The sequence below is a fragment of the Myotis nattereri genome (genome assembly GCF_964212035.1).
Source record: "Myotis nattereri genome assembly, chromosome: 5".
Taxonomy (NCBI): Eukaryota; Metazoa; Chordata; class Mammalia; order Chiroptera; family Vespertilionidae; genus Myotis; species Myotis nattereri.
Genome location: NC_138080.1, coordinates 107,764,726 through 107,789,663, shown reverse-complemented (window position 1 = coordinate 107,789,663; position 24,938 = coordinate 107,764,726). Strand labels below are relative to the sequence as shown.

At 53.7% G+C, this 24,938-nt stretch overlaps 1 protein-coding gene across 2 annotated transcripts; it reads left to right on the top strand.

Annotated features, from left to right (window-relative positions):
- The first annotated feature begins 1,360 nt into the window (after positions 1-1,360).
- On the top strand, positions 1,361-24,829 carry DAGLB (diacylglycerol lipase beta). 2 transcript variants are annotated; one of them, XM_081091791.1, is made up of 15 exons: positions 1,361-1,549; positions 2,976-3,127; positions 8,602-8,773; positions 9,781-10,039; positions 11,348-11,470; positions 12,193-12,320; positions 13,074-13,200; positions 14,742-14,825; positions 16,169-16,246; positions 20,757-20,837; positions 20,922-21,049; positions 22,389-22,457; positions 22,541-22,613; positions 23,630-23,877; positions 23,994-24,829. In XM_081091791.1, the coding sequence occupies exons 1-15, from the start codon at positions 1,455-1,457 to the stop codon at positions 24,172-24,174; spliced, it is 1,998 nt and encodes a 665-aa protein (XP_080947917.1). In that variant the 5' UTR covers positions 1,361-1,454; the 3' UTR covers positions 24,175-24,829. The 2 variants fall into 2 exon arrangements, with proteins under 2 accessions (XP_080947917.1, XP_080947918.1); XM_081091792.1 differs by lacking the exons at positions 9,781-10,039; positions 12,193-12,320 and having other exon boundaries at positions 23,994-24,828.
- Positions 24,830-24,938: the final 109 nt, after the last annotated feature.

Below are 24,938 nucleotides of genomic sequence, written 5' to 3'. Positions count from 1 at the left end.
TTGCAATTCCTACTGCAATTCCTACTTTTCCTGCAATTCCTACTTTTCCTTCAGATCTTATTTCAATATCTTCTTCAGGGATACCTTCCCTGACCTCTCATTGTTTAATCAAGTGCCCAGTAAATATTAATTTTGTGAATGGATGAATGGCTTTTTTTCTATAAAAATCTCGTAACTTCCCTGTTTACAATTCCCTGAATCATTCTGACAACAATCAGTACAATTTCAATATTATTTTTAGCCCTGAAATTATGCCCTTTAGAAGAACCCTGAAAGAACTTACGACTCGGAAAGCTTTAATAAGTCTGTTTATTCATTCATGGAATATTCAGTGTGTTCCATTATGTGAAGAGCAATGGACAGGGTGCCCATGCTCATACCACTGACACTGGAGGGTGGGAGGAGGGAGGGAATAAACATGAAAGGCAAGGAGTGGCAAAGTGCTATGAAGAAAGCCGAGGCTGGGGAGGGAATGGGACCTGGGTGTGCTGTTGAGAGAGGGAGGCGGGGAGGTCTGTCTGAGGCAGCGACAGGAGCCTGAATGAAGTGACATGGAAATGCCTGCGGGAGGAGCATCCCAGGCAGAGGAGACAGAGAATGTAAGAAGCCCTCGGGCGAGAACGAGTTTCAGGGAGGGATGCCAGGAGGCAGGTAGTGGGGTGATGGCGGGAGAGAGGAGTAACCCCACCTCGGGGAGACGGTAAACACTCACAGACGTGTGATGTGCGATACTAGGGAAAGGCCTCGGGCTGGGGGTCGGCGCCCATTTAACACACAAAGCGAAGCCCTGCAGGATCCAAGCGGAGGATGGGCTCGGTCCGACGGTGCGACAGGGTCGCTGCGGGGGAGGCAGGGCAGAAGGAAGGGAGTGTGCGTCCAGGCCGGGCTCCAGATGCAGGGGCTCGGACCCGGGAGGAGGAGAGTGGAAGTGCTGAGACGGGTCAGGACCCGAGGCGCTGAGCCGGCCTGCCCGGGAGGCTCTGCCCCCGCCCCCCGATCCCAGCTGCCAGGTGGTTCCAGGTCCTCAACTCGAGAAGGGCCACCTGTCCCCTCCTCCCGCCCGCGGGATGCACAGAGCGGGCAACGGCGCCACAGGCCTGGAGCCCTGCGGGCCCGGGATGACCCTAGATCCGCATTAACCGCCCAGGGTCTCCGAGCCGATCCCTCCGGGCCGGCGGAGTCCTTATCTAGAAAGTATGAGCAGGACGGACTTCACCCGCCAGCACACCTGCCCTGGAGTCGGCCGGCATCTTCCGGATCAGCGTACTGCGCAGGCGCAGAGGCCCCCCGCCGCTCGCGCCCGGCTCGGCCTCCCCGTGCGCATGCGCCCGGCCTGGCTCCTGTGCGCCTGCGCCGAGTCGCGGTCAGTTTAGTTGTGAAACCGGGAGGGCGTGGGGCACAGAGTGGTGACCGGCGCGGCGGGCTGTCCGGGGCCGGGCGGCGCGACCTTCGCCATGGCCGGCATGGTGCTCTTCGGCCGGCGCTGGGCCATCGCCAGCGACGACTTGTTCTTCCCGGGGCTGTTCGAGCTGTTCCTGCGGGTGCTGTGGTGAGGGCGCCGGGCTCCGCCGCGGAGGGGGAGGGCGGGCGGGGGTCGGGGCTGGCGCGCCGTCCGGGGGAGAGGCCGTGTCCGTGTCGGCAGGTCCCCGGTGCCCAGGGTGTGCCCACGTGCGTTCCCTGGTCTAGTCCTCCCCACCGCCCGCGGAGGGAGGTGCTGTTATTCCCCCCATTTTACAGCCGCCAAACTGCGGGCGGAGGAGATAGGCGTGCCGGGGCGCCAGGTGGGCACTGGCGCTGCGGGGCCCCTGCAGCCCCCCAGCCCCCCGGCCCCTGCGGCGCGAGCCCTGGCCGAGAGCCGCCGGGACGCCCTCGCCTCCCGAAAGCCATGGCCTGGGGATCTGCTTCCTCGGCCCGAGGCGGCCGCCTGCAGCCTGCATCCTCCCCGCACGCCGCGCGGGCACGCCCAGCACCTCGAGGCGCACCTGCCCCGTGAGATGCGCAATTGCACGGCTCAGCGCCTCCCTGAGCCCCGTGGCCGCGCTCCGCCGCCTGCAGACAGGCTTGGCGGAGCCTCCCTTGTCTTTCCTGCGTGGGATCGGGAGGAAGTGGATCGGGGCCCGGAGGGCTGTTCTCAGAGGGTCTGAGCAAGGAATAATAATAATACCGTTGTTATTATTTTTAAAAACGTAGATTCTCGAGGGGAAAGGAAGAAAAACACGAAACGTTGGGACCTGCTACTGCGTAGTTTTATAGTTTTCAAAGCTAAGCCTTTCGGAGTTCAGTTCCCACCTTTTCTAGACACGGGGTCATCCTATCACAGAACTGACAAAGCGTGGGAAGTGACCCGTCCGTTTCCACTGGGACTGGAATCCTTGGGCTTGAATCCTCACACCGTGTTCTTGCCCGGCGGGCGGTGCCCTCTACCGCGATAGCCCCAGTGGCAGTCGCTCAGTGCCACCTTGCGTTGTGGTGCCCTGAATGGCAGAACATTGGTGAGTCCAGTGTTCTCCTTTCACGTTCATCAGTGTTCACCACCAGCGCCTCTGCAGGTTTGCTGTCTTCCCGCTCGGCCTTTTGTATTAGACCCAGGAGCTTACAGTGTGTGCGTATCCGTTTCCTGTTAATCCACAGAAGTAACATTTCACCTGTTAATAATTTAGCACGCACGCACGCAGTGTGTTGGTTTACCAGTTGTGTGTTTCTGAGCCGTGATATTTGCTTGCTTACGGCTGCAAAAGCCTGTCATGCCTTAACAGCCGGCACAGAAAAAGAAGTTGTGTAAGCAGGGGAAGTATAAAACTCATTTTAAAAAGTCATAGGCTTGGTTGACTTTGTAGATCGTTTATTGGTGAACGTTGTGTTTCAGGGCGAACCTCACCCCGTTTTCGGGAACGACCCACTCCTTTATTTCTTTCTATCGTGTTCGGCAAAGCAGCTCCTTGGATGGACCTCTGACCCTCCTTGTGCCTCGACAGGTGGCTTGGCATCCTGGCCTTGTATCTCCGGTACCGAGGGAAGCTGGACTGTGCTCGGGGGGTGCTGCTCGGCAATTACATGGTCGTGCTCCTGGTCCTCCTGGCGGTGATCGTGTGTACCATGCTGGCCATCGTGTGCGTCAGCATGAGAGGTAAGAAAGCCGCCTGTGTGGCCGGGGGGCGCTGTCCTGTACACGGGAAGGCGCAGGTTCAGTTCCCGTCAGGGCACACACCCGGCTGTAGCGGGTGTCAGTACTTCATTCCTTTTCGTGGCTGAGTACTATTACCTGGTATGGATATACCTCATTTACTGATCCATTCCTCAGGCAGCAACATTGGCTGGTTCCCATTTTTTGGCTGTTGCAGATAATGCTGCTGTGAACACTCACAAACATGTTTTTGTGTAGACGTTGGGCCATGCCGTTCAGGGAGTTGACTGGGAGTTCTCCTGGGCATGTGCCGAGGGTGGGATTGCTGCTGAGAACTGCCGGGCTGTTTTCCCAGCACCTGCACCACTTTTCTTTCCCACCAGCAGTTTATAAGGTTCCAATTTTCAACACTTGTTCTTATATGACTTATTTTTTTAAAAAAGTTTTTATTGATTTTGAGAGAGAGAAAGAGAAACATCAATGAGAGAGGAAAACGTCCATAGGTTACCTCCCTCATGTACCTCTCCTGGAACCCCCCCACCCCCGGGTATGGAGCCCCAAACCTGGGCAGGTGTCCTGCCTGGGAATGGAACCAGTGACCTGTTGGTCCATGGGATGACACGCCAACAAACTGAGCCACACCGGCCAGAGCTGTGTGCCTCCTGGTCATCGCCTTCCTGGTGGGTGTGAAATAGTACCTCACTGGTTTTGATGTGCATCCCTGATGAGGAACGATAGTGAGCATGTCTTCAGATGCTTATTGGCCATCTGTTATCATTTTTGGAGAAACGGCTATTTAGATGCTTTGTCCAATTTTAAATTGGGGTGTTTGTCTTCTCATTAATGAGTCACATCTATTCTTAATGATAGCTCCCCCCTCCCTGTCACCGTTCGCGGCAGACAGACACTCGGCTGAGGTGGTGGAAACCTTCCCTGTTGATTGCTGAGTGCTCTGGGGCGTCAGTAAACTGCTCGTCGAAGGCAGGGCGTGCCGCCGCGGTCGTGGCCCAGGTTTTATCTCTGCTTGCATCAGGATGCTTGCAGCTTGCAGATGGTGAAACCGAGAGGCGTAGCTAACACAGTGGCGCGATACTGGCATTTTGGAATGATAGATTGAAACTTACAAAATGGTAGTTCACGATGAGGACACGGAGAGAAGTGTTAGTGGCAACGTGTTTCACGGGGAAAGTCTTGGGGTTTGGGTGACCAGGAAGCATGGCATGTGCCCGCTGCTGGGGGCAGGCGGCAGAAAATAGGGCTCAGAGGACGGAAGCGTGGGGCGCATCAAAGCAGGGCTGGTCCTGTGGCCGTCAGTCCGAGTCTGGGCTGTCCGTGGTGCTGAGCTGGAGAGAAGGAGCTGAGTGAGTGTGTGCACTGGCTCGAGCGGCATCATGAAGTCAGTGAGCCAGCATTTCTGGGAGATGAAGTATTGAGATTGTTCTCATTTCAGATACCATTACCTAACCGCTTTGCCCTTTCTGTTCAGGTCACACTCTGATTAATACACCATGTTTACAGCTGTAATCATGAGTTCAGATTTAAAGCAATAAATATAAGTTTTTTCCCCAGAAATGTTTTCCTTCGGGTAGTTCTTGGGACTAGGGCCCATTCACACCCCGGTGATGAATGGCCTCATCTCCCCCGGCCCCTCCTAGGCACTGGCACAACAGCACCGTCACATCATGGGAGGGTCGCCTACCCAGCAGCCTCCTCCAGACAAAACCCAGTTTCATTCAGGACATCCCCCCGCCCTTGCACATCCAGTGGGCGTGTCACAGAGCCTGGCCCTGTGACAGGAACCGGCTCAGGAACGATGTCCATGTGTCAGTGATTGCTTCAGGAATTGACATGTGACCTGATTGGGGTCATGACATTTGGGGAATTTACTGGGAATTTCTGGAGAAGCCCTTCCTTGTCCCCTAGGACTGTCACCCCTACTGGATGATGCTGTGCATGGATGAGCTGCTGCATTCCTTCTGCGGTCAGGCCAGGATGAGCCAACACCCAGGAAGGACAGCGCCGTGGGGAGGCAGCATGGTCAGGAGGGCAGGGCGCACGATGCCCGTCCGCAGTACAAACTTCCTGGTTTGTAGCCTCCTTGAGTTGGATTTTCTGGTACTTGTGTTGAGAAACATCACAGCTGAGCTGAAAACAGTGTGTATTTTATAAAAACATGCTAGTTCAGTTGCCAATTTGTTCCAGATTATTACCATCATATGCCATAGTATAAATATGTAACTTTAGTGAAACATACCACACAGAAAGTTTTAAAAAAAGGACAAATGAGCCCTGACTGGTTTGGCTCAGTGGATAGAGCTTCGGCCTGCGGACTGAAGGGTCCCAGGTTCAATTCCGGTCAAGGGCATGTACCTTGGTGCAGGAGGCAGCTGATCGATGTTTCTAACTCTCTATTCCTCTCTCTTCCTCTCTGTAAAAAATCAATAAAAACAAAAACAAACAAACAAACAACAACAAAAAAGGACAGATGGATAAAATATGAGACTGAGAGCCAGATTCTTTCATTATAAGCGCTTTTGTGACAAGGACAAGACCAGTAGTTGGTAGGAACATGGGCAAAGATCATGAACAGTTAAGTAAACATAAGTAACTTACATCGTTCAGCCTCCATCACAGAAGAAAAGTTCGCGTGGATAAAACCTGGCGCGGGCGAGGCCTGCAGCTCATTGTGCTGGTGGGATGTCGTTTGGCTGAACCTCTTGGACACCCAGTCTGGCTCTGTGTGTCTGTGCCTTCCTGTACGTAAAGGCGCAGGTGCCTGTGGGGATGGTCACTGCAGGTCGTTCACAGGGACGAAAGGTCGGAACACGCTCTGCCTGGCGGGGCCCGGGCAGGTAAAGGGTGGTCCGTGTCTGTGTGTCTGCTGTGCACCTGATGGGAAGGCTGAGAACGGCTCGGACATAAGGGAAGTCTCCCCTCGGCTAAGGGACAGGACGTTGTGTTAACACATTGTTTGTGGGTAGTTTTTATCGCGCGCTAGCAGGTGGCGCAGGCCATTTTTGCTAATTTTTTGCGCAAATGGCAACGTTCAGTAAAATTACATAACTTTAGTTCACGTATTTATACGTTACCCGCATTCTACCGCTAGTCTATAAAAAACGTATTAATACGTGTCCGCGCTCTACTACACTGGTAGAATGTATAAATACGTAAAACATATAAATACGTTTCCCGCATACAATGTGTTTGCTGCTGTTTCCTAACGTGGATGGATACACTCATGTCTTGTTCACCTGCGGGTTCTGGGAGGCTACGCAAGTCCCTGGTTCACTTTCAGGAAGTTCACTGACTTCGGACCATCGGTGGAGGCAGGTACTTTATACCTATTTGAACTGTTTGCACTTTGTACCTTTACCTGCATTACCTCCACAAAAGCAGGTGTTTTACAAATTGTAAAGTTTTGGTATATATATTTTTAATGTATTTTTATTGATTTCAGAAAGGAAGGGAGAGGGAGAGAGAGATAGAAACATCAATGATGAGAGAGAATCATTAATCAGCTGACTCCTGCACGCCCCCCACTGCGGATGGAGCCCACAACCCAGGCCTGTGCCCTGACCAGGAATCGAACCGTGACCTCCTGGTTCATGGGTTGATGCTCAACCACTGAGCCAACCGGCCGGGCTTGACTACCACGTTTTGATAGGACACCCTCGATGGAAGAGGTCTGCCATTCACTGTGTCTGACTGATTCTCGGACATTGAGCATCTCTGCGTTTGCATCTCCAAAGCTCATTGTTTACCTCGTGCCAGAGAAGACTGCTACAGGGGGTAGCCGTGTTGAATCCAAAGATTTGTGCCTGTGAAGGGTGATAGGGTCACTTCACCAAGACTGCTGGGGACATAACATTCAGGGGCGTAGCTTTCTTGTTAACCATGACGCGTTGCCTCTCGAGGCATTGCCTCACTCGGCCTCTGCAGCAGCCAGGGCCACACCAGCTATGCTTTTTCTTGAGAAGAAAATAAACATCTCAGTAAGATAAAGATGTTTTTCTGGGCAGGCATGACTATAGGGGACTTTCTCAGTGTCTCATTGCTTTTCTGGAACCTTAACCAGAACTCTATTTCCTGGTTCCTTGTTGATGGATTTGTTTTATTCACGCAGCAGCCACAGGCTGCCTTGCAGATCTGGGGCTGCGGGTGTCAGGCACTACTCCCTTATTTGGGACCCCAGTTCCCTGGGAGCCGTGGGTGTGTGCAGATACTAACTTCCTGTTTTCTCCTCGGCGATCGGCTATTGTTCTACAGTATCAGGCTCCAAATACAGAACTGATTTTTTCATGCCGCACCCACCGCCCCTCGGAGAGATGCCGATCCAGTTCCCTTGTAAGATTGGTCTTTGTGCCCAAAATGAGACCCGATGGAGCCTAATATATTAAAGGTGACTTTAGCCCGGCTGGTGTGGCTCAGTGGTTGAGCATCGACTGATGAACCAAGAGGTCATGGTTCAGTTCCTGGTCAGGGCACATGCCCGGGTTGCGGGCTTGATCCCCAGTAGGGGCGTGCAGGAGGCAGCCGATCAGTGATTCTCTGTCATCATTGGTGTTTCTTTTCCTCTCTCCATCTTTCTTCCTCTCGGAAATCAATAAAAACATATTTAAAATAAAATAAAATGTGACTCTTCCATAAATTATTTTAATGGAAGATAATTTTTGGATTTTAAAAGTGATTTCCTTACCAAATCATTCTTTAGAACTTAGATTTATTGTATTTGTTTTAATCATATGGTATTTTGATGGCACTTAAATTAGTGTTTATTGTAACATTTTCTCAAAGGGAGAGGATTGATGATGCATGCAGGCCTCTATTGATGCTTGGATGTGTTTCACAAACTCAGTAAAAATGTGTCCAAATGCCAGGCTTCTCTACGTGGTCTCTAACATCGGAATTCCTTCTTCCCAGAAGGGGGGCAGAGAGCCAGGGTCATAGTCACGGGTTATATTTTAGAAAGTAGTGTCAAGCTCAGAGCCTCAGGTTTGTCATTTGTAGCTGGGTTGGTGGCTTCTCACAGTCATCTTGATAAAGAATAAAGCGCCGATGGTGCCTGTGGCCACGGAGGCTCCGAGAGGTGGTACAGGTGCAGCTGTTTCTTGTCTGTCAGAACGCGGGGACTGCTTAGCTGTGTTTGCCTGGAATCGTTCTGTTTACACTCGTCCCAGCATAAGTATCAACAGCACCTTCTGCTCTCAGAAGTATCCCACTTTGGACCCTGGTTAGGACCCCGAAGCATTCTTAAACCCTGGTGAGTCTCAGAAGCGAACCTGAGGCTGCCTCTGCCTGTCACGTCCCCCCATTACGTTGTCACGTGCCCTCAATCTCAGGCATTGATCAGTTACGAATAGAAACAGCAGGTGGGGGTGCGCGCGCAGTGCGGACGCCCTGCCGCCTGTGCTGCTGTGGAAAGGAAGCCCTGCATCTCCGAGGGAGCAGGTGACCAGCTTGAGTGTCTTCTGTCTTAGGAACCATTTGCAACCCTGGGCCACGGAAGTCCATGTCTACGCTGCTGTACATCCGCCTGGCGCTCTTTCTGCCCGAGATCGTCTGGGCCTCCCTGGGGGCCATGTGGGTAGCAGAGGGCACCCAGTGCGACAAGGTAGTGGTGAGCGCCATCATCGCGACCGTCGTCGTCAGGTGAGCGCTCCTGTCATCTCCAGCTTCTTGTCACAGTGCATGTGAGACGTAGGTCAGCAGACTTTCCTGAGTGACTGCAGACAGCCTGGCGTCACTCCGGCTCCCAAACGGCTAGAAACGACCGTGTTGAGGAAATGGTAAACATTCAGAGGCACCTGTTTATACACGAGGAACAGTTCATCTTCCATTATGCAGTTTTAAAATCGATTTTTATTGATTTCAGAGATGAAGGGAGGGAGAGAGAAGCATCAGTGATTGGCTGCCTCCTGCATGCCCCACCCTGGGTATGTGCCCTACACTGGGTATGTGCCGGCAACCCGGGCATGTGCCCTGATCGGGAATCGAACCATGACCTCCTGGTTTATAAGTCAACGCTCAACCCCTGAGCCACACCAGCTGGGCTTATGCGTCTATTGATGGAGTTTTCTTTCTTACCGGTTCTCATTTTTCTGTACCCTCCCTTCTCATACAAGAAGGAAGAGAGTCTGAAGGCCGAAACAGGGCAGGCACTAAAGGCAGGATGAGAAGAAACACACTACCCAGAGTGTAATGCACTCGAATAAGACTGTTGCATTTCCCAGGCTAAAATGTTTGGAAGGGATCTTGCTTTATCCCTTGTGTTATAAACAAGGAAGTGGACAGCCATGCTGACGGTGCCTTTCCTGGCCTCGCCACCGGGGGCAGCAGAGCCCCTCAGGGCCATCTCCGGTAGAGGCGCGTTGTGAACCGAGCCTTGTGCATGGGGACAGCCTGCAACCATTTAAACACCGAACAAAAGGCCTGTCAGTGCGGCGCTTTGGAACCCTGAGGCCCTGACGAGTAAGGGCGGGTCCTGGTCGGGGCTGCATCTCTGGCCACAGCAGCCCCTTTTTCCTTTGTGATCTTCACTGTCGGCTCTGATCTTCCCGGGCCTCGTCAGGAACTTCCTCAGGGAAACAAGCGGCTCCCTCAGAGGTTCTGGCCGAGCTGCTGGGGGCCCTCATCGCCTGGTCCTCTCTGTTTTGCAGCTGGGTTATCATCGGCTTCACGGTGGTGATCATCATGGTTGTCTTCGACCCGCTGGGGGGGAAGGTGGCGCGGTACTCCTCTGCTGGCCCCTCCCTCGCGTTTCACCCCGAGGCCAGCCAGTTCGTGGGGGGCCTCAAGACAGCGGCGACGAGCGTGTGGGAAAAGAGGATGAAGCTGCTGTGCTGCTGCGTGGAGCGCGACGACCAGGCCCACATGGCCTTCTCCAGCACCGCGGAGCTCTTCTCCACCTACTTCTCCGTAAGCCTCTGGGGCGCCGGTGCTCCCGACGTTAAGACGAGTGCTCTGCACTTGGGCCCGCCACCCCGCACACACACAAATGGGCACTGGAGGCGCTGGGGGGGGGGGCACTGCTCCCTGGGGCGAGGACAGAGGACTTGGCACCAGCCGGGGGCCCTGCGTGTGCAGACCTGCCTCTGGTCGGCGCGCCTGGAGTTGACACCTGTTCGTGACTCTGTCAAGATTTTGAATTCGTTTTTAATGAACTGAATACGTTTTTAAGGGCCTTTGCTTGTTGCGAGTGATTTGCCAATTGCTTTTCACCCCCTCAGCCAGCTGGTATGAGCAGACACAGGGGACACTGGCTTCTCGCTCTGTACAGCGTGGTACAAACATCGGTTTTTCTGCTTCCAAAGGAAGGGCGTCACCACCCGGGAGTGGTTTCTCAGTGTCTTGGATATATTCGTTTTGCTTTCACACTTAATGAGTGTCTTTTCATAAAAAGATCCGATTAGCTGCTCTTATGTTCACTCCTGAGATCACGTCAGGGAGAGTGCTCTTGACATCGCACACCTGGGGCCTTTTCTCGGCTCTCCGTGTGGGCTGACGGCCCTGTCCAGGCTGGGCCTGTATCCAGCAGCAGCCTCTGTGTGGGGATCAGAAGTGTGTCCCCTAAGTCATCTGAGAGGAGTGCTCCAGCCTCGTCTGAGACAGGTGGAGGGAGGAAGGAGAGGATCAGGTCTTCTTAGAGGAGGCGGTGCCTGCATCACGGGCAGAGCTGAGAGCTGAGGGGCCAGCGCCTGGTGGGTCCCTCCTGCTCCCGGCCCTCGGGAAAGGGTGGGCTTAGACCACTCTGCTGCTTCCCCAGTGGACGGCTCTTCCTGAGGCTGCTGTACCTGGGAGGTGTCAGTCCAGTCGCATGCACCCCTCCCACGGACCTGCCACAAAAGCAGCATCTTCAGCTTTGAGAGTTTAACCCTGGGCTAACATTGACCGTCACTGCAAAAGTGGCAGATCTACCCACTTACTCCCCCTTCATCAACGATGGGAAGTAGATTGAAAATAGCAAAGTCACTTGAAGAGACATTTTAAAACGGAGAGAGAACCACACACTACTTATGTTCTCCAGCAGAGTTGTCCGAGGGCAGGAGAATAAAACACTGAGCTCACATATAGGAGGAGTCCCGGGAGGAAACACTTTTTAAAGCACCTTTTTACATGTGACTGTGCTGTGTGTGTTTGTGTGCGTGGGGACTGTGTGAACTGGGTGTGAGGAACTCACAGGCCATCCTGCTGAGCTTTCTGACAGGCCCTGTGGCTCCCGTCCAGGACACAGACCTGGTGCCCAGTGACCTCGTGGCGGGCCTCACCCTCCTCCACCAGCAGCAGGACAGTGTCAGGAGAAACCAGGCGCCGACGGAGGTGGTCAGCCATTCCCCAGGGCCCTCCCAGGTGAGCCCACGCCTGCTGGGTGGTAGTTATGACACTGACACCCATTGGTAAATCTTTTTAAAAGAAAACAAAACACAAAAACCTAGCCAGCAGCAGTCCCAGCAGTTGGCTGGGAGTCAGACCTGTGCCTTGTGCTGCTTGTGACTTGGCACCTGTCAGGTGCGGCAGCTCCTAGTCACCTGGAGGCAGGTAGAGGGAGCCATTGCCGGCCCCTGCGCGTCCCCTGTCATTTGGAAGCATTCTCTCCTGGGAAGTTGGCCGTGAGCCTGCATTGCACACATTCCTCCTGGGCTGGGGCCTGACTCCCCTGGGTTACGTGTTGCTCTCTGCTCTGGGCCTGGGGAGCAGGAACCGCTCAGCTTTGCCTGATGAGAGTTTTCCTGCTGCGGATTTTATGCTTTTGAAAGAGAACTTCCCACGTAAACACATGGTTTCTCGGCACCTCATCCGGCACCTAGTTCTCAGCTGGTTGGTCCCAGTGGTGTGAAACTCCGCGGGTCTTCGCCTGCATCGGGCAGGAAGTCGATGGCCCCTTGCACCGGCGCCAGGAAAGGCCTCAGGGGCTTTGCTGTCCGCTGCACTGCGCTTGCTGTCTTCCTATAAAATGAGGGCCTGGCTCCGGCCGCATTTAAGGGCTGTTCTCCCTGTGGACGGCCTCGGCGAGGAAGGGGAGGTGTCAGTGTGGGGCCCCTAAACCAACAGCTGCTTCTCTCCTCCTGTAGAAAGATGACCTGGACGCAGAGCTAGAGAACTGCCGCCATTACATGCCAATCGCAGCCGCTGCCTACGGCTGGCCCCTCTACATTTACAGAAACCCGTTCACGGGGCTGTGCAGGATCGGGGGTGACTGGTAGGTCGGCAGGGGTGACCTCCACCCTCCTCGACGTCGCTGAGGCTCCCATACGTTGTTTTCTAAAAATAACCTTCCTTCCCTTTAAAAAAGCTTTCTGTTTTGAAATCTTTGAAAACTGCAAGAGCAGCACTGAGCTGCCGGGTCCGTGATGGGGAACCACCAGTTGCACTCATTTTTGTCACGTGTGCTGTGGCTCCGTCTGCATGGTTTCCCTGAGCATTGGAGATACAGTTGCAGACACCACGTCCCTTCATCTCCAGGTACTTCTGCCTGGATTTCCTAAGAACAAGAGCATTCTTTTATGTAACTTTAGTGCAGTGATAAAACTCAGAAAATTTATCATTCATCATTAGCTCATTTACAACTTGTATTCAGATTTTTCCAATTGTCCCAATGACATTTTTAAAAATATATTTTTATTGATTTCAGAAAGGAAGAGAGAGGGAGATAGAATTATCAATAATGAGAGAGAATCATGGATTGGCTGCCTCCTGCACGCCCCACACTGGGGATCGAGCCTGAAACCCGGGCATGTGCCCTGACCCAGAATCGAATCGTGATCTCCTGGTTCACAGGTTGACACTCAACCACTGAGCCGAGCTGGCTAGGCAAAAATATATTACTTCCTAAGGGCCGTTCTACGTTCGTCAAACAGTCCTGAAAATTGTAAACTTTGGTTCTCGAGTTTGCTCGAAAAACAAGACGGGTTGAGACCCCTTGGGGAGTGGCTCAGGTTGTCTGTGTTTTTAGTTGCAGAAGCAGGACAACAGAGTATGACGTGGTTGGAGGCGATCAGCTCCACTGCCATTTTGGCTCCATCCTGCGGATGACAGGGCTCCAGCACAGGGACTTCATTCACATAAGCTTCCACGACAAGGTAGAGTGCACAGCATCTCAGGGTCCAGAGTCCTTTGAATGCTGATGGAAGTTATAAATTACTAGAGGCTCGGTGCACAGATTCGTGCACCATGGGGTCCTTGGCCTGGCCTGCGGGGATTGGGCTGAAACCAGCTCTTTGACATCCCCAGAGGGGTCCTGGATTGCGAGGGGGCGCAGGCGAGGCCAAGGGACCCCACCGGTGCATGATCGGGTCTGGGGAGGGACCACGGGAGGGCTCCAGGGCGTGCTCAGCCCATCTCACCCAGTCCATCTCACCCAGACCCCAGCAGCAAGCTAACCTACCAGTCAGAGCATCTGCCCCCTGGTGGTTAGTGCACGTCATAGCAACTGGTCGAACAGTCAAACAAATGGTCAGACACTTAGCATATTAGGCTTTTATTATATAGGATCCACCCCCCCCCCCCAAAAAAATGTGTGTAGACGCCCCTACCGCACACTCTTCCCAGGTTTTGCATGTCGTTTCAGGGGCTTTTGAGCCCCTAAAGCCCACACAGGGTTAGCCTGAGGTGGAGCAGGAAGCCTTCAGCAGAGCTCTGCTGTGTCGACCGGCCCACCGGTCAGTGAACAGCAGTGAGTGGGTTAGTCCCGTGCGGTGTCTGGAGCTAGTTAACCCTGGTTTCTGGGCCTCAGCCCACCCACAGTGGTGGCGTGCAGTCAGAGGGGACCGGGAGCCCTGGACATTGGGGACTCTGCAGAAGCCTGCTCTGCCAGCTTCTGTGACCTGCACTTGCTGTGGCTCGCAGCTCTGCAGGTGACCGTCATGTGGTCCAGTGCAGTGGCTCCCAGGTGTGCTGCCGCATAGGGTCTCCTGGAGCTGTCCAACCCCCGGGGTCCAGGCCACAGGGTCAGGGAACTCCGAGTCCCTGGCAGTGGGACGCAGCTCAGGAGCCCCCGGGTCGGTGTGTTCCTCTCCTGGGAACCAGGGAAATAAAGACGGCAGTCTGTCTGTCCTGCTTGCTCCAGACACCGTAAGCCAGGGCCGTCCTCACAGTATTGCTGTCATTGGCCGATGCCGTGCGAGCCGGCGCTGTGTCTGCACTCCAGCCCGGGGTCAGGCCGGTCTCCTCCGGAAGCAGCAGCAGCAGACCCAGAGGACTGGGCGCGCCCTGTGTCCTGGCAGGGGCCGGAGTCCCAGCTTCACCTGTGCTTGGTGTTGGCGAAAGGGAGGCTTGCCTGGCCCAGACCTCTATCTGCTCGCACGTCAGGGAGGGGGGCTCTGTCCTGCCTGCCGAGGCGTCCCCCTCCCGCCCGGGCAGCTGAAGTCATTGGCCAACAGCAGCTGTCGGGCCAGGCCCAGAGAGACGCCCTCTAGTTGGTTAGTGCGGAGCTGGTGCCGGGCTGCGGGAGGGAGGCCCCACACCAGGCAGCACATGGCGGGTCAGAGGCGGGGAAGGAAACGGGAGCTGGTTCACCGGAGCAACCGCAGGTTCACAAAAGCTTCTGCATCCAGAACAGCATTGGGCGGGGCCGGGGGGCGCGGGGGGGGGCGGTGTGGGCCTCATGCCTGGCCTCCCGCAGGTCTACGAGCTGCCCTTCCTGGTGGTTCTGGATCACAAGAAGGAGAGCGTGGTGGTGGCTGTGCGGGGAACCATGTCTCTGCAGGTGAGGAGCCGGCCTGAGGCCCGGTAACGAGGGGCGCGGATGCCGGGAGCCCCGCAGTGACACCCCAGGAGCAGCAGCCCTGTTCCCCTCGGACAGGAAAACCCCGGGAGGGAAAAGGGGAAGCGAGTCCCGGCTTGTGAAATACTCCCTTTGACAAACAGACCAAGTTAGTTCCTTTTCGTTGAGAAATTCAGAAACGGACACCAGTGGGTGGGCCCCGCGCGAGGAGCTCCTGCAGGTGTGCCTGCTTGGCTCCCCTGGTGTGCCTGGCCTGGCCCCCAACCTGGGTGACCCCTCGAAATGTCTGCCCCCAACGCCAGCATGGGACAGTCGGCTCAGCAGCGCTGGCCCAAGTTGCACACGCTGTCCGCACGCCCTCGCGGCCCTGAGTTCCTGTTCGGATGTGGGAGCTGCGAGAACCTCCCTTTGTCCCCAGCCCCGGCATCCGGCCGTGCCGACCTCTGCCCTGTGGACACGCGGGCAACCTCTCCCTTGGTTGGTCTCTTGGCCGTTCTGCCTCATTGCCTGGCCCGCGTCTGCTCTGCTGGCCCAGAAAATGCACTGAACACAGGAGACTCCAGAACCCCAGCCCCTTCCTCTGCCCTCTGCCCGGCTCTTGGGGCGCGGCTTGCAGCTCGGCTGGTGGCCAGGACGTGGCCCAGAGTCCAGAGCCTTCCCTCCTCCGCCTGCTCCCCGTGGGCCCCCCTTTCTACTAACAACATGGTGTCCTCCCGCTGGCCTGCAGCGTCTCCTCACTTTCTGCCGGGCGTCTCTGCCCATCTCCTCCACGTTCCCAGCGCGCGGCCCCCGTTTCTGGCCCAGGCCTCCTGGGCTGGGGCATGGTTTCCCACCGTGGTCCCTGCCTCTAGTCTCTCACCGTCCCAGTCTGTCCTGAGTGCTGTCCTCAGATCCTCTCTCCAGGACCTGGTCAGATCTCCCCTCCTTCTCGGGAAGCCCCAGCGAAGTTCATGTTTCTCGTTACAGCTCGCTGGTGCTTTCCGACCTGACCCAGCCGCCTTTCCGGCCCCTGGGTGCCGGGAGCTCCGGGGCCCTCAGCTCCGAGCCCCGCAGCCTCGGTCGGTCACCTGTGCAGCATGGGACGTGCAGATGTGGGGCCCCTCGCCCAGTGGTTGGGCTCCCTGGGTCCTAGGGACACACCCGCCTCACACAGGCCCCCTCTCTGCCTGATTCCCTTGACGTGTCCATTGCTGGGCACTCCTGAGCCAGGCCCACCACCTGCTTTTGACCCAGGGGACTGCTGTCCCCACTGTCCCTCAGGGACCCGCTGCCCAGCCTGACAGTGCGACACCCCAGCTGACGCCCCTCTCCCCACGCTCTTACAGGACATCCTCACAGACCTGTCGGCAGAGAGCGAGAACCTGGACCTGGGGTGTGAGGTGCAGGACTGCTTGGCACATAAGGTAGAAGCCCGGGGTCTGCTCTGGAAGGTTCTGTTCAGGTGGAGGGTCAGGACTTCCCAACTCTGAGTCTCCTGTTAACCGCCTAACAGCTGCTCACGCCAGGGGCTGCGCACAGTGGGTGCTTTTGTGCTCACAGTGCAGGTTCTCTGGGCAGCCTGTCAGCGGCTGGCGGGGCAGTATTTGTAACAGGCAGGCTCAGAGCCAGGGGTGACTTGCCAGGAGCCCCCCAGTTCCTGGGGTGAGTGTGGGAGTCCTCCCTTGTCCTCAGAGGGGTGCTCTCTCAGGGTGGGCACCTCACTGCAGTGCATGCTTTTCCTGCAGCTGCCGCCAGGCTTGTCCGCGGCCCTGAAGCTTTTGATGCCCAGACGTCACTTTTCATTTGAACTGTCTGGAAGCGTCGTTCAGTGCATTAGACATTCAGAGCGCTGTGACCATCACCCCTCTATGGCCCGAACTTCTCGTCATCCCATCCACCCTGGTGCCACTGAGTCCCAACGCCCCTCCCCCAGCCCCTGGCCCCCACCATCCACTGTCTATGAATTTGGTTGCTCTTGGGACCTCCTGTCAGAGGAATCGTTGTTCCTTTCATGACGGGTTTGTTTCCCTGTGCACCATGTTTTCAGGGTCCGTCCACACTGTAGCATGTGTCAGAATTCCTTTCCTTTTCAAGGCCGAATAATATTCCACTGCACATACAGATACCCCTCTGGCTCATCCATTCACTCAGAGATGGGCATCTGACTACAGTAATGTTGCTGTGCCCGTGGGTGTACAGGGGTCTGCTCAAGTCCCGGCTTTTTCTTTTGGGTGTAGGTCAGAAGTGGGATTGCTGGGTATTTAACTTTTTGAGGAACCTGAACAGTTTTCCAAAAGATGCACGATTTTACACCCACCAGCAATGTGTGGGAGTTCCTGTTTCTCCACCTCTGCGCTTCCTGTTCTGTTGTGGCCACCTCCTGTGGGTGTGGTGGCCTCTCACGTGGTTCCATGTGCGTTTCCCTGGTGACAAGTGAGGCTGCGAAGCAGAGGGTTTTAACACTTGAGGGGAGTTGGAAACGATACCAGGATGTCAGGGGTGCAGGGCAGTGGGCTTGTGCTGTTTCACACGCTTCAGTAGTCATCATTTTAAAAACCAGATGCCTGGCTTTTACAGATACGTGTTCCAGCAGGAGTGTGGCCGCCGGCTGGACGGCGGTCAGTAAGGGGGCAGTGGAGGCTTTCGTCCGTCACCATTAGAGCTGGGCGGTGCTGGGAGTGTGAATTACTTTCCTTTAACCCTTGGCTATTTGTGCCCTGATTCATGAGAGTCTAGTTGAAGCACCGTTGGGCGTGTATGAAGAAAGTTTAAGCCAGAGTCTGGGCTTGGCTGCGGCTCGGTTCCCGCAGGACTCGCCTACAGTCAAGGCCGTGTGACCACAGCTGTGGCACTTGGGCCTGGCTGTTACCACCTGAGGCCTCCGGCTCTGGCTCCTCTGGCGGCAGCCCTTCCCCTCTGGTGGGAAGACAGCTGCTCCAGGCACAAGGCACAACCTGCCCTCCGCTCTTGGCTCGTCTGTGCCAGCGTTGGCTCTGGCACTGCCCACAGTAACTGGAGTGGGAAGCTCTGCGCCTCAAACACCCTTGGCACCTTGTCTGTGAGGCATGTGCCAGGGAGACACCAGCAGCAGGTGTGGCCCAAGTGGTTGGGCTCTGACTGCCCAGAACCAGACACGTGACAGGTGCCCCGTAAGCGAGGAGGAAGCTGGCTGCACTCGTACTTGTTGGGGGAAGGGGGCCGGGTGGTTTGTCAGCAAGTGCTGTCAGCCTTCCCCAGGCTTCTCCTTACGAGGCGGCGGCCGGCCTGTCTGTGGGAGCATTGTCTCCCCGTCGGAGCTGCTTGCTTTTTTTTTTTTTTTTTTTTTTTAATATTTTTTATTGATTAAGATATTACATATGTGTACCCTCTACCCCCCCTCTCCCCGCTCACCCCCTCACCCCCCCGTTGTCCGTGTCCATTGGTTAGGCCTATATGCTTGCATATAAGTCCTTTGGTTGATCTTTCCCCCTTGCCCCCACCCTCCCCTACCTTCCCTCCAAGGCCCGACAGTCCAATCAATGCCTCTCCGTCTCTGGATCAGTCCTTGTTCATCAGTTTATGTTGTTCATTATATTCCACAAATAAGTGAGATCTTGTGGTATTTATCCGCTCTCCAGTTCCATCCATGCTGTGGCAAATGGTAAGAGTTCCTTTTTCTTCTTCCTCTTCTTAAAGAATACCTTTCAGCTTTTCATATAATGCTGGTTTGGTGGTGATGAACTCCTTTAGCTTATTCTTATCCGTGAAGCTCTTTATCTGACCTTCCATTCTGAATGATAGCTTTGCTGGATAAAGTAATCTTGGTTGCAGGTTCTTGCTATTCATCTCTTTGAATATTTCTTGCCACTCTCTTCTGGCCTGCATGGTTTCTGTTGAGAAATCAGCTGACAGTCGGATGGGTACTCCCTTGTAGGTAACTGACTGTCTTTCTCTTGCTGCTTTTAAGATTCTCTCTTTATCTTTTGCTCTTGGCATTTTAATTATGATGTGTCTTGGTGTGGTCCTCTTTGGATTCCTTTTGTTTGGGGTTCTCTGCGCTTCCTGGACTTGTAAGTCCATTTCTTTCACCAGGTGGGGGAAGTTTTCTGTCATTATCTCTTCAAAAAGGTTTTCAATATCTTGCCCTCTCTCTCCTTCTGGTACCCCTATAATTCTGATGTTGGTACGCTTGAAGTTGTCCCAGAGTTCCTTACACTATCTTCATATTTTTTGAATCTCTTTTCTTTTTTCTTTTTCGGTTGGGTATTTTTTGTTTCTTTGCATTTCAAATCTTTGACTTGATTCTTGGGATCCTCTTGTCTGCTGTTGGAGCTCTGTAAAGTATTCTTTATTTCAGTCAGTGTATGCATAATTTCTAATTGGTCCTTTTTCATGACCTCCATGGTCTCACCATACTCCTTGAGGGATTCATTAAATTTATCGGCGGTTTCCATAAAATTCTTGACAAACCTTATAAACGTGGCCTTGAACTCTATATCCAGTCGTCTGGCCTCCTCCGTTTCTGCCAATTGTGACCTGTTTCTTTGTCTCCGCATTTTGGCTGCTTCCCTGTGTTGATAGAGTGGCCTGCGCGCCAGGTGTCCTGTAGGGCCCAGTGGCTCAGCCTCCCCAGTTACCTGGGGTGGACACTCTTGGTGCACTCTTGGTGCCTCGCTTGTTGTAGGATCACTGGGAGGAATTGACCTCCAGGCCAATTGGCTGTGGGAAGCAGCTGTGTCTGAAGTGGGAGAATGGTCCCCCTCTGACCACTGGGTACAGTGGCTCCTGGATCTAAGGAGGTGCTAATTCAGCCCCTGCCTGAGGCCACACAGCAGGAACTACGAAGAGGCTCAGCTGTGAAGCAATGCAAGCCGCTGCGGGGCCTTGGGCCTTCTCTTGGAAGTTCCGGGTCTGCTTGGCTGGGCTATAGTTAGGTACATTCACATGCAAAAGCCTCTGCCGCAGCCCGGGTGGGGCGGGGTCTCAGGGAGGCAAAAGGCCGGAGAAAGAAGCTATGGCTGATTCTCCGCGCCCGGAGTCGCGCGTCTCAGTGTCCCGGCAATGGCTGCAAGCACCTCCGAGGGAAATCTGCCCCCAAGTTCGCCCGCTGCCGCCTGAGAGAGCAGCCTCTCCCCGTATGAGACCTGGGTCCCCAGAGACTTCCCGGAACCGGAGATCAGAGCAGTCGGGAGCTTGTGATTCAAAAAGACAGCCGCGTCCTCAGGTGCCACCCCCTTTCTGCGCGCGCGAGCCGCCGCCGTACCTCTGCACTCAGCCTCCGCAGCTCCTCTGGCTCTCAGCGTGCTTTTCTTTTCTTCTAGTTGTAGAAATTACACTCAGCCAGCCTTCCTGTTGTTTTGGACGATGTTTGCTCCGTCCTTTGGGCTAATTTTCAATTGTTGTGGGAGGCGACTATTTCCCGGTGTTTATGCCGCCATCTTAGTTTCCGGAGCTGCTTGCTTTTCAGGACACTGTGAGGTAGCTGTATTTATTAGGAAGTTTTACATTTTATTTTTTAAAATTAAATCAAAGCCTGACCTCCCTAAAATTCACTTCTGATGGTCTAAGTTTTGCCTTTGCAGGAACAGTGGACACTTAATCAGTGTCACTGATTCAGAACTTTAATGCCATTTTGAAACCTGTCATTCATGATCTAAATCTGACCAACCACAGGGACTTGACCAGACTAGACTGGTACATCCACATTGCAAAACACTACGCAGCTACAGAAAATGCCATAGAAATACCCACCGATAAGGCAAGAGGTTCCTGATGTCACCCGCTTGTTCACGTGCCCACCTCCGCACCTGGTGCCAGGAATACAAGAGCAGTGGGCACGGCCACTGTCCGAGACGCTGCTCTCGCTGGGGGCAGGGTCACAAGCAAGTGCAAAGCACCCTGTCGCGACGGAGCCGGCCCTGCCGGGCCATCACTAGCTGCCGCCTCTGCTTTCAGGGGATTTCTCAAGCTGCCAAGTACTTGTACCGACGCCTCGTCACCGATGGGATTCTGAGCCAGGCCTTCAGCGTCGCTCCCGTGAGATTGTCCTTTTCCTTTTCTTTCATTTTCCGTCACTAGCTGTTTGGTTCTGTGGCCTCACCTCATTCTTCTGTCCTTTAGGAATACCGGCTGGTCATTGTAGGGCACAGCCTGGGAGCGGGCGCTGCAGCCCTGCTGGCCTTGATGCTCAGAGGCGCCTACCCCCACGTCCGGTGCTACGCCTTCTCGCCGCCCAGGGGGCTGCTGAGGTACTGCTTCATTTTCATGAGTGTAACAAGGCGCTACGCATAAGTCATGGAGTTAAGACTGGTCTTTTGTGGGTGATTTAATTTTTCGTTCTCAGAAGTGTTTTCAAATACCATTTAGTTGAAGAAAGACTAAGTAGCCTTTCTTTTAAAAAAAAGTTTTATTGATTTGAGAGAGATGGAAACATCAATGATGAGAATCATTGATCGCTGCCTCCGACACAATCAAGGATGGAGCCCACAACCTAGGCATGTGCCCTGACTGGGAATCGAATGTGACCTCCTGGTTCATAGGTTGATGCTCAACCACTGAGCCACCGCAGCAGGGCGTAAATAGCCTTTCATAGGTCTGTCTGACCATGGCTTTGATTTCCTAAACGATGTAATGCCAAATGGCATGCAATATTTTATTCATTTCAGGCACACAACACAATGATCCAGTATTTACATATATTGCAAAATAATCTCCACGGTGTCTAGTTAACATCTGTTACCATGCATTTTTTTTTTGTGATGACAACTTTGATTACTGTTAGCAACTTTCAAATAATGCAATACAGTGTTAACTACAGTGGACTTGTTTAAAACTGGACTAGAGGCCCAGTGCACGAAATTTGTGCACAGAGGTGGGGGTGGGGGGTGAGAGATGGGGGGAGACATCCCTCAACCCGAACTGTCCCCTCTCACAGTCGGGGAGCCCTCACTTCTTATTGCTCGCCTGCTTGCTGCTCCTTACCACGTGGCTCACTGCTCCTTAGCGCTGCTGCAGAGGTGGAAAAGGCTCCCGCCACTGCTGCTGCACTCACCAGCTGTGAGCCCAGCTTCTGGCTGAGCGCCCATGGGAGCGCACTGCCTGCCAGGGAGCAGCTCCTGCATTGGGCGTCTACCCCGATGGTCAGTGCGCATCATAGCGACTGGTCGTTCTGGTTATTCTGCTGTAATGGTCGCTTAGGCTGTTATTATATAGATGCTTCTACCCTTTGAGTCTCTTCATGCATTTTGCCCACCTCTGCCACCAACCCCGCCTCGGGCCACCATCAGTCTGTTCTCTATCTGTGAACTTGTTTTTTAGATTCCACATATAAGTGAGGTCATGTGGTAGTTGTCTTTCTGTCTGAATTATTCCACCTAATACAATGCCCCCAGGCCTATCCATATTTTATCAAGTGGCAAAATTTCACCATTTTTGTGCCTGAATAACATTTGTCAGTGGACACTTCAGTTGTCTCCGTGTCGTGGCTACTGTAACTAGTGCTGCACCGAACGTGTGGGTGCGTATCATCTTTTCAAGTTAGGGTAGAGAAGGGAAACGTTATTTTTTCTTTTTTTTTTGAAATTTCAGCAAATCCCTTTATGAATACTCTAAGGACTTCACTGTGTCACTTGTCGTGGGCAAGGATGTGGTTCCCAGGTCAGTCTGCTGGTGCTTCGTCTGGGGTTGGGGTAGCTGAAAAGACTGAGTACTGAGCACCAATCTCATCTTTCGATAAACAGGCTAAGTGTGACCAACATGGAGGATTTGAAGAAGAAAATCTTGCGGCTGATTGCCCATTGTAACAAGCCCAAGGTAATGTGTGCCTGTGTGACCTGGGGAGGATGTTTCTAAATTCGAAGCCTCAGCCAGTGCAGGTGACGCTACCCTGGGCAGACTTCTCAGACTTCGTTGTGATTTGCTGTTGGACTTCTTAGCCCTTCTTGTGACCCACGATATCCTGATGCCTTTGGTCCCAAACCTCAGAAAACAAGGCTACCAGCTAGAATTTATGACACAACGGTAGGACTGTCCTGTGGAATATTAGGCAGCCTTTAAGAATGGTGACATGAGCACTAGCTGATGAGCTCAGTGGTTAGAGCACCGGCCTGCACACCAAAGGGCTGTGGGTTCAATTTCCAGTCAAGGGCACATACATACCTGGGTTGTGGGTTCGCTTCCCACCCCAGGTTGGGGCACATGTGTGAGGCAACCAGTCTATGCCTCTCTCCCTCCCACTCACTCTGAAAAGCAATGGGAAAAGTATCCTCTAGTGAGGATTAAAAAAACAAAAAACCAAAAAAGAATGGTGATGTGAGCTTATATTTACCAATAGCGAAAGCTATCCATGATGTATTGAAACGTTAAAAAACAAACAGGATATAAATAACAGATATATGAAGTTCGATGAAAAAATTTTTAATCTCCCTTTAACCTTTGTTTTCTGACATTTTTTTGTTGCTAATCAGAAAAAATACTAAGAATTTAAAATAAACTTTGTCCTTATCAGCTATTCCCCACCCCCAATTTAAAACTATTCGTATCTAACATTTTTGAGGGAAGAGTAATAAAACTGGTTTGCAGAGTTACCTGAAAAGAAGGATAATTTTGCCTCCAAATCGGCATGATTTGGTTTTTAAATATTGCTTCTATATGATGGCTTCTTTGCCTAAGAGACACCTGAGTTTGGGCCCACTGGCCTCCACTCCTAAGATCCGACTAATAAGCGGTGAGGCATCTGTCCGCGCTCCGAGAGCTGCTGCCACCTCCCCCAGCTCCGGGCCGTGAAGCCTGGAGTAACGGTGCTGCTGCTTCTCCGTCTCGCCCTCTAGTACAAGATTCTGCTGCGCGGCTGCTGGTATGGGCTGTTCGGAGGGAGCCCCGATGACCTTCCAACAGAGCTGGACGGGGATGACCACAGAGACCTGACACTGCCACTTCTCGGGGAGCAGAGCCTGCTGACACACAAGTCCCCAGGATACAGACCCAACGACTCCCCCTTAGGGTCCCCCACCAAGTACCCCCCTCTCTACCCTCCTGGCAGGATCATCCACCTGGAAGAAGAGGGTCCTTCAGGGAGGTGAGCTGGGGGCTGGGACCCTGACCTGGGTCAGTCCACACACCATCCATAATGAAACACGTCTGTGGAGTTCAACTCGAAGTGATGCTTTGCCAATTGATTCCTGTCTTTTTCAGGTGTTCCTGTTACACTGCTCAGTATACTGCAAAGTGGGCACATGAATCAGAATTCAGCGAAATACTCATCGGCGGAAAGATGCTCACAGACCACATGCCGGACGTCCTGATCAGAGCCTTGGACAGGGTGTCCAACAGGGATGCCTGCATTTCCTGTCCCACCCCAGGAGGCTCTGCGTAATGGGGACGTGGTGTGACCACAGCTACTGGAGATTTCCAGGACTGCAGACGCGGACCGTTATTCTTAGACTTCACATCCAAGTGAATCCCATGATGCCAATGCAATGGCAGGAGTCTGACAGGCACTGAACGAGTCTAATGACTGAACGGTCTGAGATACCACTTTATCAGATGGTCAGCACAGCAGGCTGAACGTGCACAAAGCTTCGCAGGAGCCTGTCCCCGGGACTGCGGATTCCACCCGAGAATGGCCAAGGACAGCGTGGGACTTGGGCAGCCAGGTCTGGTCTATACCCCCACCCCCGCCACTTCCCACTGGCGGGGTCTTGTCCCTGTTCAGAGGAGCCTGAGCTGGGCACACAGGTGTGCAGTTTATTTAGCAAACAGATTCTCCTGGCTACACACACACAGTTCTCAGCTGGGAGGGTAGAGACTGGGGTTTACTCCTGGTGGCACTAAGGACTAAGGATTAGCCCTGAGCTCCTGTTGGGAATCAAGACAAAACCAGGTCAGGAAAGTGAGGGGAGACAGCTCCTGCCCCACGGCACAGCCCTTCCTTGTTTACTCGCTCACCTTGTTTCATCAACCCCGTTGATGTGAACATCCTGCTGGCTCTCGGAGTCGGCCAGGGCATTAATAAAGCGCTTACACTGTCACTGGTGTGTGTACAATGATGTGCTCGCCTACTGGACGCTTCCACGGCTCCCTTTTCCCAGGTGGCTTTAAGCAATCATCCTTCAAGTTTTTTTTCTGTCCACTGTAACA

What these genes read in the sequence shown, in the direction of transcription:
- DAGLB (XM_081091791.1), top strand. Translation starts at nt 1,455, where the DNA reads ATGGCCGGCATGGTGCTCTTCGGCCGGCGCTGGGCCATCGCCAGCGAC. An exon ending in GGCAAGGATGTGGTTCCCAG is followed by an intron (nt 22,458 to 22,540) that starts GTCAGTCTGCTG and finishes TTCGATAAACAG; the next exon opens with GCTAAGTGTGACCAACATGG. An exon ending in GAAGAGGGTCCTTCAGGGAG is followed by an intron (nt 23,878 to 23,993) that starts GTGAGCTGGGGG and finishes TGTCTTTTTCAG; the next exon opens with GTGTTCCTGTTACACTGCTC.